This window comes from Ctenocephalides felis, unplaced genomic scaffold (genome assembly GCF_003426905.1).
Source record: "Ctenocephalides felis isolate EL2017-DRISC unplaced genomic scaffold, ASM342690v1 CF-g0.4_SCAFFOLD_01604, whole genome shotgun sequence".
Taxonomy (NCBI): Eukaryota; Metazoa; Arthropoda; class Insecta; order Siphonaptera; family Pulicidae; genus Ctenocephalides; species Ctenocephalides felis.
In genome coordinates this window covers 856,558-870,150 of record NW_020537758.1, presented here as the reverse complement: position 1 = coordinate 870,150, position 13,593 = coordinate 856,558, and the positions used below count along the sequence as shown (strand labels likewise).

Genomic DNA, 13,593 nt, shown 5'->3' with positions numbered 1-13,593 from the left:
GAAAGGGAAAAGGAAAGGGAACGACTGGCAAAATTCAGAGAAGGTCGGGAGGCCCTTAACACTATTTTCCGACGGAGCACCCTCGACAACCCTGGATACACATTTCCTCATATTCGATGCACATAACAGTACTGAAGAATAGTCTAATTTCGGTCTTCAACAGTAATAAGATAGAACGGTCCGTTTCTTCGAAATTAATGTAGAAACTTGAGACAGTGATAATCTTAACGAACATCCTAAACTATTACATGCCCACGGAAAGTGAATTAATAACAGAAAAAAAAGAAATTCAGAGTAATGAACCGCGCTTTTAGGACATACAACCGTATTCATACATGTTCTAATAAATCCTATCGAAGATAGTAGCTGAAAATTTCATCCCCACATATCGGGAAGTTCATGCAACCTGCCTCAAGTCAAAATGCCCTACAACCTACAACTAGTTACTATTCTATTGACCTCTCCATGGCCATCACTGATCATTTCGAGAGTTCCATCTAAAAAGCGCAACAGAAAAAATGATTCGTGTTCATTTCGCCTAAACGTTTCGAGTATTTTAAATTCATGATGTTTATCTTTGCAGCATTCGATTTTCGTGGAGCTCCCTTCGACGAGCGGTGGCCCCCTCGGGGCTATACGAGTCAATATAAATACAATCGGAAGAGAATTGATAATTGTTTAGATGTTTAAATTTTTATTGTACTATTTATAATACAACAGTATTAATTGTTAAAATTGTATTATGCATTTTTTTAGTATTTTTTATAAGTTTTAATTCGTTCGTTTAATGTTAATTCAGTAAAGTATAAAATTGAAGAAGCTATAATATTTAAAACCGTCACAATAAACTACTATAGCAACTGGGTATACAATTAAAATTGCAATTTAAGATAGAATATCAACCTAGAATATTTTTATATTAAATTATATTTTTATATTTTGACTATACAGATAAAAATAAAAAAATAGAAATAGGCGGGGACGGGACTCGAACTCGCATCGGTCAAGATTAAAGTATGTGGGTGCTGTCAACTGAGGCACATCGACACGTTGAATTGCACAAATTGTGTGCGCCTTAGGTTAGATGGCAGCCTGTCTTTCGAAGCAGAATGCCTTCGTCCTGCGATATTTGTGCACGCGATAGAATACTGCGCCGACGATACGAAGCTCCGCTTCGGCGACGGCATCGTCGGACTCGGCCACTTCTGTGAGGTCTTTGGTTGGCCCAGGCTTTAAGACCGTCGACCAGAACGCTGGAAGGGTTCCACCCTCTGAACAAAAATTCGTGTCCAGGGCCGGAGCGGTTCGATCGCGACGTGGTGCCCGGAGCTTTCGAGTCGGGCCGGCCAGCAAGAGCCGCCAAACTGTGTGGCGGCGGGCTTCGCCGTCGGGTTCCTCGAGTCCCGCGGACGTCACCTGGTCGAGTCTCCTGGTTGATTCCCGTGATTCCCGCGTCGATTCGGAATTCGGCCTGCGTTGTCATACGTGCGGCATGGTGTAAGTGTGTGCATGGTGCGAATGTGGTGCTCGTCGTCGGGTTCTTCGAATCCGCGACTGTCGGGGTCGAGTCCCTCGTGCGATTCCCCTGGCTTTCGCGTCGATTTGGAATTCGGCTGACGATCACGGTGTGATTGTGAGTGTGCAATCCCGTCTCTCCCCCTGACTCCCATCCCCCCCTCGTGGCTGCCACCTTATCGTGGTGAGGGGGTACAGCTGGCCGATCGGCTCAGTTGCCAAGAGCAGCCGGACCTCCCTATCCCCGAGGAGCTATAGCGAGTGCTTAGTAGTTTGACTTATTTTTTTGTGAGATAAATGAAATACATAGACTATTCAACGTGTCGATGTAGCTCAGTCGCTAAAGAGACGAATTTTCAACTCTTCGGCTTGATCGAAGCGAGTTCGAATCCTACCCCTGTCCCTATTTTTTTTAAATCTATATTGTTAAATATTGTAAAAAATGTTCATAATTATTCATTTATTTCATATATTTTGAAAACAGAAATTGATACACTTGAAAGAAAGCTGTAAAGAACATGGGTACATACAATCTGACTATGCCTGCGTTAATTTCATTTCTAGAACATTGAACAATGAACCGATTTGAAAAATTTAAAAAGCAATCGGATGCTATTGATAGGGAGATGTACTGACTAGTTTTTGGTAAAAGCAGGTAACATACACGCATATACTTCTTTCAAATGTAGTCTCATTCGTTGAGAAAATATAAAATCAAACATTGCAAATGCAATCAATTTGCAAAAGCAAATCGGATTTTGTCGGCAAAACACTAACTCGTCCTTCGAGAAGTTAAAAATAATCTGAGCATGATATAGTAATTTATTCAATATTTTTTTACCTATCAATTATAAGTTATTTTTTTCATATTTTTTATTTTAGCAATTTTTCTACCGGTGCTAGTACTATGAGTATTTTTCTCGACCGAATATAACTGTCGCCGCAATCTGCAATCGTAAAATCCTGAAGAATGCCTTTGTAACGCCTCGGAACGTGTGGCGGCCGCGATAATTATGCCTCCTTTGGCCTCGAAAATAAATTATCTACTTGACAGATAATTGTCTTCGGAAATATAACACATTGAGATACATTTAAATATAATATGTATATATATACCAATTTTTTTAAACGTTTTTTATAACCATAAATAACAAAATTAATTTAGCACTAGCATTTTCCATAGGCCTCTAATAATCTACAAAATTTTATTACTATTTTGATACGGAACTCTGCCGGTTCCGCTTCGCCAAATTTATTTATTCGAATAATCAATTTCCATACAAGTGTGAAAATGACGTGTTATCATTTGATCAGAATCAATCTCCTGTCGATTGAAGGGGGGCCCCACGAGAGATTTTCTTTGAAGGAGCACCCGCTCTTGCAGTTTATGAAGTTGTAAATGCTCCTTCTGACACGTTACTTATCAAAGATAAAAGGAGTTGCAGGGGGTTGCTTTTTGCTGGAATAAGGAGCTTATGGCGGGCAAATATTTTATGGGGTTATAATAATAAATGCAGGCGAGTTGATTTTGTATTCTAACGATTCCCTATATGAAAATAAAATCGTTAATAAATTATTATATTTTTTTATTGAGTCTGATACGGGTGAGATTTATGTGTTTTTATAAACTCCATATGTCCTTTATCATAATTCCTCGTAATTGAGTCGTTACAAATCAATTCCCTGATGATGACGACGATGATGTGTGTAAAATCTAGCCTAAAAATAGTCATCCATTATAAGAGACGTCGCTCAGGCGCCTCCGTACATGAAAAAACAAGAAAAAAATCAAAAGATGTCAAATATCAAAAGATCTTCTCATCAGTTGGACAAATTTTCTACCTCAGGAGAAGAATGACAGCATGTTTTAACAGAAATTTGATATCTCTAGGAGGAAACATACTAATAGATGTCGACTGAGACTGAGAATATAATTTGAGGCGTTCAACAATAAAAGATTAGTATTGCCTTAGTTAAAATACCACTTACACCTAATTTTGCATTAAAAATGTTGGTAATTTTGTGGTCGTAATTTAATTTTAACGCCTCCTCGTTGTCGGTTTCGGTCGTAATTTATAATTGTTTACGACTAAACGGTCATTTGTTGAAATAACTCACTTTTGACTCGTAAAGGGCTATTTTATGCCTTTACGGAGCCCTATCGATTTATTTAACCGTCGACAACTGTTGGAGGAATGGAATAAAAATTTTAAAATATTATTATTAAAAAACAATTTTTACAATATAGAAGACAAAAATAAAACATTACTGGCAAAAGGATCAAAAATGAATTTTAAATAAAAAGGGACTCTACTGACGAGCAAACTAATACAAGTCAAAATAAAGTAGTACAAAAGGATAAAAAAGGGCAACTTTTTTGGTAATTTGGAAGACAAAAATAGGAATCTACTAAAAATGAATTTAAAATTAAATAAATAAATTTAATTCAATATTAAATAAAAAGGGACTCTACTGACGAGCAAACAAGTACAAGAAAACAAAAGTGAGTGAGACCTTTGTTTAAGCAGCAAAAACATAAATTCTACTAAATTTATATAATATCATTATTAAAATAATATTTATTTAAAAAAAACGAGTATGATACAAATACTGACACCCAATCAATATCAAATTTATTTTTGTTAATATAGGTATATTAAAATTGGAGTAGATTTTTTAAATAAATGATTGTGGACGTTAATGAGACATTTGTATAATTTATATAATGTTACTATTAATTAATATTTAATTTAAAAAAAAAAGAATATAATACAAAGGAAGCGTTATTTTATTTAAACAACTGAATCAGAATCAAATTTATTTTGTTAATATTTATCAAAAACAAACTTAATTTGAATAAATTGAAGAAGTTGTACCAAAAATTATAGAGATATTTGATTAAAAATTAAAAACAGAAAATAAGTTCACTTCTGGTACTAATTAGGGCTTTATAATAAAATATATTATTTAATATCTCTCTATTACTAGTAATATTTCATACAGAAAACTACTAGTAATATTTAATATAAAAAAATTATATCAAGTTTTTGCATAAATTATTTTTTATAAATATTATATTTTTATAAATATTATATTAAATAGTAGATTACGGTCCTGTTGAAAATAATCTGTGTAAATATATGATTTTTAATCAGAGATTTAATTTTAATCAGACTTTACACAATAAAAACGAAGGGACAAAAAATTATTTAAGAACGTGACATCTGTCATATTTTGAATTATGGAAATACACGTGCATATACACACACACATTTATATATAATATTATATATATACATACACACACATATATATATATATATATATATATATATAAACAATTATTTAAAAAACTGAGTTACGTTTAAAGTTTGTTTTAAAAAATCTTTCAGTCCTTTCGAGTCTTTGTTTGACTCATCTTAGGTGCAAATGCATGTATACATTTAATATAAAATGCAATAACAATAAAAAGAAGTATATAAACAATTTTTTTATAAAAATTTGCATAGAAACTATAGCTACCTCACAAACAGCGATTCCTTGGAAAAAATATTCCCAGGATCTTACGATTTCAAAGACTCCTAAATTTTGCCTCAGAGCCCGTATTCTTTTCTTTGTTAGTACGGAACCCTCGGTCAGTACCTCGTTTTTAACAATTTCTTAATCAGATCAAGCGAAATAACGTTTTAGACAATGCAAATATTATTACAATGGGACGACCTGACGACTCCCTCGCAAAGTCGCCGAAACACAAAAGGGAGCCCCCTCGAAACAAGGGGGCCCTTCTGGAAGCAAAAAGGTCCTAAAACACTCACTCAGCTACTGTGATAATATTTGCTCAAGTAATTCGGAATCATTTTTATTTTAGAAGTAGACACATGTAAAGAAAATTGATAAATAACTTAATGAAATTGACAATTTTACTTAGATTTTTTTAAATGATTATTTTATATGAAACATTTCATTTTAAGGAGAAAATCCACCCTTCAGGTGGTGTATGTCAAATCCTGAAGCTACTGATGACAATATTATTTCAGGATATACATATATATTTTTCAAGGGTATAAAATTTCCAGGATACGTTGTCCTTCTGTTTTTACAGGAAGTTAGACGCCAGGCGCCAAAGATTAAATTTAAAATTATATCCTTTTTAGGAGTATTATCTTACTTACGCAAAACCAGCAAAGTCATTCGATTTAATTTTAGAATTTTGGAATGTTTTTGGGATCTTAGACCAAATATATCATTTACATAATAGATTTATATAATGGGTATTTAATTTGTATTTATTATTTTATTTTTCTGGGTTTCTTATCAAATTCAAACCAGGAATAAATTTTTCTCCAACGTTGTCCCGACAAATCCTGATTTTGATATAGAAGGTTTGAGGGGTGAATTATGGTTTTTAAGATTTTCAGGAAAAGTTGGTAGAAATTGTGTCAAAAATATTGAAATAAATTAGATTAACAAGTCAATAGGCAAATTCAATTTGGTGTTTGGAATTTTTGAAAAAAGTTGGTCAACAAAAAATGTTTACTTGGAGATTGGATGGTAAGTTTAAAAGTTGAGCTTTTGAAAATACTGGTAAATAGAAAATTGCATAAATGAGTCTCAAAAAATAAATATTGTATTCCCAAACAGATCTAGGGACCAGAAATATCATTTGCATAGTAGATTTACATATTGGGTAATTAATTTATAGGGTTTTATCAAATTCAACCCAGTTAATCAGGAGAAAAATTTTCTCCAACGTTGTTCCAAAAAATCCTAAAGCGATTTTGAAACAGAAGCTTTGGAGAGTGGAATTGTTGAAATTATAGATTTTTAGGAAAAGTTGGTAAAATTTGACAAATATTGACTCAAATATTGAAACAACTTGGATTAGAAACAGATCAATAGAAAAAAATCAAATTGGCGTTTGGAATTTTTGGAAAAAGTTGGTCAATAGAAAAAAGAATATTTTGGAGATTGAAGGGTGAGTTTAGAAATTTCTAAATATTCTCAAATATGAGCTGATAGCTGTCTGATTTTGGAAAAATTGGAAAAGAATTTGGAAATAGCGTTTAAGTCAACTTGTCAGCATTCTATGCTAAATATAATTATTTTTATAGATTGCAGAATGAAAAAAAATAAAAAAAAAATTCCATCGAAAAAAAAGTCTGGACGTAAATGAAAAAAATTACATTAACATTGTCTCAAACAATTTTGAAGCAATTTAAAAATTGTATTTAAAAACAAATCAGTCTGAAAAGGTAGGTCAAAATATCACAAAGATTATTCGAGAAATCAGATAGAAAAATTTAAAGATGAGCTTGTAAGAACAGAATGTGAAAAATTTCTTTTTTTGCCAACGTTTTTCCCATATTTTTTGAAGAATTTTTAAAATTGGATTCAAAAATTTCAAATTTGGCATTTAAACTTTTAGAAATTGTTGACAAAGTCTTAAAATGCTATTCAACTCGTTTAAGTTGCTTTTTGTCTCAAAAGCAACTTAAACGAGTTGAATAATAGGGTTTAAAACAAGAGTAAAACTTTCTTCAATTGACTCATAAATTGAAGAAGGTTGGTCAAATATCCTGAAGCTTTTTCAAAAATTAGATCAGCTGAGAAAACAGTTTGAAATTAATTTCTTTTGGATAATGTTGACTGGAACTGGACTTTGAATGGAACAAATCACTCGCAAAAGATTAGCCAAAAAATCCTGAAAAATATTCAAAAATTGATTATGAAAACCAGAAACCAGTTTGAATGTTGGGCTTTCGGAAAAAGTTGGTCAAACCGTGTCTCTAAGTAATAAAAATTTCATACATTTTTGTCACAACTTTATAAATGCAACATTTTGCAACCAGGGTAGTTCATAACAATTCACCTAGTTTGTTTTCAACTATCCTTCCCGATCCCTCGCACATCGATCCAAATTCCTGTTCCTCATTACCCGCACACAGAAGCCATTAAATCCACCATTCCCGACCTAAACTTGTCCAGAAAACTACCTCACTGAACCGAAACGTCCATCCATCGAGTCATCCCTACCAAAAACCTTCGACATTTACAACCCCGCCCAGAACGCACCCCTTGACAAATCGCACCCATCCATTCCCCATCGGAGCACACCTCCGCCCCAATGGTGGTCCTTTACCTCGGTCCTGCGCATGGGGCACCGCCAGTCAGACCGCCGTCGGAGGAGGAGGCCCCCGTGGCGCCTCCTACCTTTGTCTTGATGGTAGGGATGTCCCGGTAAGGTAAGGTAAGATCACTAGCCGGATCATACTAGTATCCGTTACACGTTCGGGATATTACACCGGTATTATATCGCAACGGCATTGGGATATATATCGATATATTGTGTATAGATATATCGATATATGCGAATATCGGAGTCGATGGCGGATCGATATCGATATGTGATCGATCGGTGGTGAGTTTCTAAGGTTTCGACGGAAAAATGAAGTTTGGCTAAAAATTGTGCAGTGAGGAAAGGATTGAGGTAATTGTCCAAAAAGCACTAAAAAAGTTGCAAATAGTATCAAAAAATGTGGTGTCAGTGTTTGAATTAAATCTAATCAACTATTTTAGTGTTGACGAGACTTGTTGAAATGTTTTTGTGTTAGAAGTTCAAGCAAACATTTAACTTTTGAGTTGAAAAATCTTCTTTAAATTTTATTGTGTGTGAACAAAGTTTAAGTTTTCAGTCAAAAATCATCTACATGATTTTTCCCCAATCACCAACAAATTATCTTTGTCCCCAATTGTGTGTGAAAAAGTTCTAACTAAAATTTGGCTATATTAGTAAGATGTGCTTGACTAAAATAGACATTTTTTGGATAAGTAAACAGATTTTTACAGACTTACTTTAAATTTTACAGTTGACTTAGTATTTAAAAAAAACATTTTCACTAAAATATAAAATTATCAAAATATCGAATTTTAGTTAAATATGCTTATAAAATAATAAATCGCGCAATATAGAAGTAAAATCCTAAACAATTGTCACAACTTTGTAAAATATTAAATAGATTTGTGTAAATAATTTGTGCAAACTTCATTTAATAAATTTCATATAACAATTTATATAAAATTAATAAACTAATATCAATAAAACGTTAGAAATGATCTAAAAACTGTGAAAATTTGATTTTTTTTAGATAATTAATTTAGTTTATTTAATTAAAAACATTTTGTTAATATGCATTCTAAATAGTGAGATTTAATTCAGTATTCTGTGATATTAAAAAAATACTACAAAATTTCTTGTAAATTACCAAAATGACAATCCGGACACTTAAACGTTAAAATATATTTATATTTATATCAAGATATTTTAGAACTCAAAAATATATGCTAAAAATAATAATTTGTGCAAAGTATAATCGTCATTTTTTTAAACAAAAATGTGTAACTATCTTTTAGTATTTCAAATTGTGTCTTGAAAAGTGTGTTAAAACATTTAAAATAGTTGGTGTAATATTTTTACTGATAAATCTATACTTAAATATTGTTTTTTTATATGACATAATTTCAGTTTTTAAATAATTTGTGTTGCAAAAATATAAAACAACAGTAAAAACAAGTTTAAATGGTGATTTAGTGAAACAGTTCTATAAAATCTATACTATCTTGTCTGTAAAATAGCAAAATTATGCAAAATCGTATTTAAAAAGCTTTACACTAACTATTTAAAAATATAATATATTAATTTCAAAAAGTGTTTTTAGAAACATTTAAAAACATTATCCTATAAAAATAAATAGTCTTATGTGTGACAAATATGTATGAAGTGCTAATGGTGATTTTATAGATCAGATGTTCTAGGATTAATTTAAACATTGAAAAATTCCATGTGTTACAAAAAGAATAAAATAATTTTCAAAAACACTTTAAATACTTTCAATGTGCATTGCTAGTATGATAATAAAATCCTACAATTTCTAAACGAAAACTAATTTCGTTTAGAATACTACTAACAATAATGTGCCGTGTATAAGTCCTTTACCAAACTGGCTTCCCCAAACGCTCAAAGTCCCGGGCCGGAGCCCCAGGGCCGTCCCGCCGCCCTGCCGCCGAGCATCCGGGTCAACACGCCCGAACAGATCCTGATAGCCCACAGGAACCGGGAACAGATTCTATTGGGTCACTTGGGGGCCCCCGTAGAGGTTTCGAGTAATGGGTCCGGGGGCTCCGGCGGTTCGGCTCCGGCGAGGGTTCCGGAGATAACAAAGCCGACTCCGGTGGCGGCGCGAGGACACCAGCTGGCGATACCGAGTCCGCTGTTCGCTTTGCCGACGTTGTCTTTCACGGCGGAACAGGTATGGATTTGTAAAATAATTGAAATATCTTGAAAACGAGAAGTCGTAGGGGGAAATTTTGTATTAGACATTTGTAGCTGATGAAATTCTTAACAATTTTGCCTAAATAACATCTAAGCTAAGATTAACTGATTTCGAATTATATTAATTTGAAAACTACACAACATAGACTAGCCGAGTCCGCTGTTGGCTTTGCCAATGTTGTCTTTCACGGCGGAACAGGTACGAATTTGTAAATTATTTGAAATATTTTGAAAACAAAAAGTCGTAGAAAAAAAATTGTGTACTAGACATTTGTATCTAATGAAATTCTTCATAATATTGCCTAAATAACATCTAAGCTGAATTTAACTGATTTCGAGTTATTTTAATTTGAAAAGTACATAACATAGTCTAGCCGAATTCGCTGTTTGCTTTGCCGACGTTGTCTTTCACGGCGGGACTGGTACGGATTTGTAAATTATTTAAAATATTTTGAAAACAAAAAGTCGTAGAGAGAATTTGTGTATTAGACATTTGTAGCTGATGGATTTCTTCATAATATTGTCGAAGTAACATCTATGCTAAAATTAACTGATTTGGAGTTGAATTAATTTGAAAACTACAGGCTAGCCAAGTCCGCTGTTATGCTTTGCCGAGGTTGTGAAATACAAACAGACACAGATTTGTAAATTATTAAGAATATCTTGAAACCGAAAAGACGTAGAAAGAAATTATGTATTAGAGATTTGTAGTAGATGCAATTTTTATCAATATTGCCTAAATAACATCTAAGCTCTACTAACTGATTTGGAGTTATACAAGTTTAAAAACTAGATATACAAAAATTTACTGGTTACCGAGCTGACGGTACCGTAAAAGGTACGGATTTTTCGTTTTTTGAAAATATCTTGAAGATGGTCGTAGAAAAATAATGTGGAATAGAAATTTGTATACAGAAAAAATGTAGATTAAAAAAATCTTCACAATTTTGCCTAAATAACATCTAACCTAATTTTAAGATTAACTGATTTCGAGTTATAAAAATTTAAAAACAACATTCACGAAAATTTACCGGTTACCAAGTTGATGGTACCAAAACATATATGGATTTGTAGTTTTTTGAAAATATTTTGAAAATGGAAGCTCTTAGACAAAAACTGTGTAAAGAAAAGCTTATAGCTTTATAAAGCTTGTAGCTTATAAAATTCTTTACAATATTGCCTAAAGAATGTATAAGCTAGAATTAACTGGTTTCGAGTTATATTATTTTAAAAACTGTACAAATTAATTACTGGCGCGCGTCGACACTTTCAAAATGGTATGAATTTGTAGTTTTTGGGAAAAATCTTGAAAATGAAAGGAAATACAGAAAAAATTGTATACAAAAAATGTAGATTATAAAATTTTCACAATTTTGCCTAAATAACATCTAACCTAAGATTAACTAATTTCGAGTTATAAAAATTTGAAAACAACATTCACAAAAATTTACCGGTTACCAAGTTGATGGTACCAAAACATATACGGATTTGTAGTTTTTTGAAAATATCTTGAAAATCGAAGGAAAATTGTAGCTTATAAAATTCTTCACAATATTGCCTAAATAATGTATAAGCTAGAATTAACTGGTTCAGAGTTATTATAATTTGAAAACTATAAAAAAATTTTTAGTTACCTATATAATACCTTTAAAAAAATTCCACAACATTACATAAATAATGTACTAGAACTAGAATTTACTAATTTCGTGCTATAGTAAAGTAACCCCCTAATATAGTCAATAAATAAATGATATTTATTTATATTTATTATTTCAGGTGAGTTCGGTTTGCGAGACTTTGGAGGAATCAGGAGACATCGAAAGGTTGGCCAGGTTTCTGTGGTCCATTCCGATTGCCCATCCGAATATTTTGGAGTTGGACAGGTCGGAGGCCGTCTTAAGGGCCAGGGCCATCGTGGCCTTTCACAGTGGACACTTTAGGGAGTTGTATGCGATTTTGGAAAGGCACAAATTCACGAGGGACTCCCATGGAAAACTGCAGGCTATGTGGCTGGAGGCTCACTATCAGGTAAAATATTGTTACAAGAAAATTGTTGCATTTTTAAAATATATGACAGTGTGAAAAGGTCTATTTTCATTATATTTTCAGGAAGCAGAGAAGTTAAGAGGTCGCCCTTTGGGTCCAGTCGATAAATACAGGGTCCGAAAAAAGTTTCCTCTTCCTCGGACTATTTGGGATGGCGAACAGAAGACACATTGTTTCAAGGAGAGGACGAGGTGTCTTCTTAGAGAATGGTAAGGATACAATTTTATATTATATAATTTATTTTTATTTAAAATTATTGTTTTATTTTTAAGGTACCTACAGGACCCCTACCCCAACCCCACAAAAAAACGAGAGCTGGCCCAGGCGACCGGTTTGACTCCGACCCAAGTTGGAAATTGGTTCAAAAATCGGAGGCAGAGGGACAGGGCGGCTGCTGCCAAAAATAGGTAATTTATAAGAAAATAATTATGTCCAATTGTCTAATTATTTGTATAAAAATATGTAGATATGTATATGTATATGTAACAGCGAAACAGTAGTTGTGTGTCTAAATTTTTTATACGTGATGAAATCTCTAAGAAAATCGTTTAAATCAAAAGACAAAAGAATCATTACAATAAATGGTGTGAACGGAATATATCTCACAAAGTACAGTTTTGTCTCTCGGAATCATTTTCATTACAAAACATAATTCTCGACATGGAACAATGCAGACGACCATTTTGTTAGAACATTTAATGACAATTTGTCATCATTTTTCATATTTTACGAAATCAACATTTATTATTCTTCACAATTGCTACATAATGCGAGAGCTGAAGGAAATGGAAATTTATTTGTAAGTAATAAAAAAAAATCATTTATATTTGGTAAATATAGGCCGATGTATGATATTCCTTATTCCAGCATATTCTGATATTAACCCCCCCCCCTCCCCTTTGTCATCAAAAGTAAGCAAATTTCTTACCAAAAATAGGTAAAATAAGCAAATCAATAACCCTCCCGCCCCCCTATAGTGCTTACGTAATACTCGAACGGCCCCTAATTGTGAGTGGAACAATTAGTTTTATAATGTTTTGTAACTAAACCAAATTGTAGATTCATAATTTTGCACTACTAAAATACATTACTTACGTTCCACAAATACTTTACGACTTACAACCATTTTACCCAAAAAAATCATTCCATTTCCCTGTCGATGGTGTTAAAGGCAATTAAGAAGCAGCTTGCTAATGTGCGACACCCTTAACAAAAAGGGAATAATAATAATTCCATCGGCCTAAGTAAGCCTACACGCCCTTTTCTCTCTCGTTTTTTTTTATTTTATCTACATTTACTGAAGATGTTTGCCCATTATCGAAACGTAAGGCATTAGGCAAATGGCTTGGAGAAAAAACCCGAAATCGGAACGAAAATCGAGGACGGAATAGTAATTGGTGGAATTTCCTAAGGAGTCAAGGATTTTTGGCGAGAACACGATAATGGATATTATTACTACTATTTTGTAATGTTTTGGAGATGTATTTTTCACCCATCTATGATGACGCTAAACTTTCAGATTTTTAATGATCTCGTTTAGTACAAATATCTCAAAATTTATATTCCGGCACATCATATTATTATATGTAATGAAACAGAGTATAAAATTACCTCAATTATAACATATTAAAAGTTTAAAGTGCCGTATTGGAAAATCGTGAAAATTTCCACCAAATATAAAAATTCAACAACTGGATCTTGCC

The 13,593-nt window shown here is 32.8% G+C and overlaps 1 protein-coding gene across 1 annotated transcript; it reads left to right on the top strand.

The window, feature by feature from the left end:
* The first annotated feature begins 7,639 nt into the window (after nucleotides 1-7,639).
* Nucleotides 7,640-12,301, top strand: LOC113372704 (homeobox protein SIX6-like). Its single transcript, XM_026613053.1, has 6 exons — nucleotides 7,640-7,738; nucleotides 9,501-9,821; nucleotides 9,996-10,043; nucleotides 11,621-11,872; nucleotides 11,954-12,099; nucleotides 12,163-12,301. Exons 1-6 carry the CDS (start codon nucleotides 7,640-7,642, stop codon nucleotides 12,299-12,301), a joined length of 1,005 nt encoding a protein of 334 aa, XP_026468838.1.
* Nucleotides 12,302-13,593: the final 1,292 nt, after the last annotated feature.

Excerpts from the sequence above, each read along its gene's own strand:
- LOC113372704 (XM_026613053.1), top strand. The coding sequence starts at position 7,640 with ATGGTGGTCCTTTACCTCGGTCCTGCGCATGGGGCACCGCCAGTCAGA. Across the intron at positions 11,873-11,953 it reads GGCTGGAGGCTCACTATCAG|GAAGCAGAGAAGTTAAGAGG; the intron begins GTAAAATATTGT and ends TTATATTTTCAG. Across the intron at positions 12,100-12,162 it reads AGGTGTCTTCTTAGAGAATG|GTACCTACAGGACCCCTACC; the intron begins GTAAGGATACAA and ends TTTATTTTTAAG.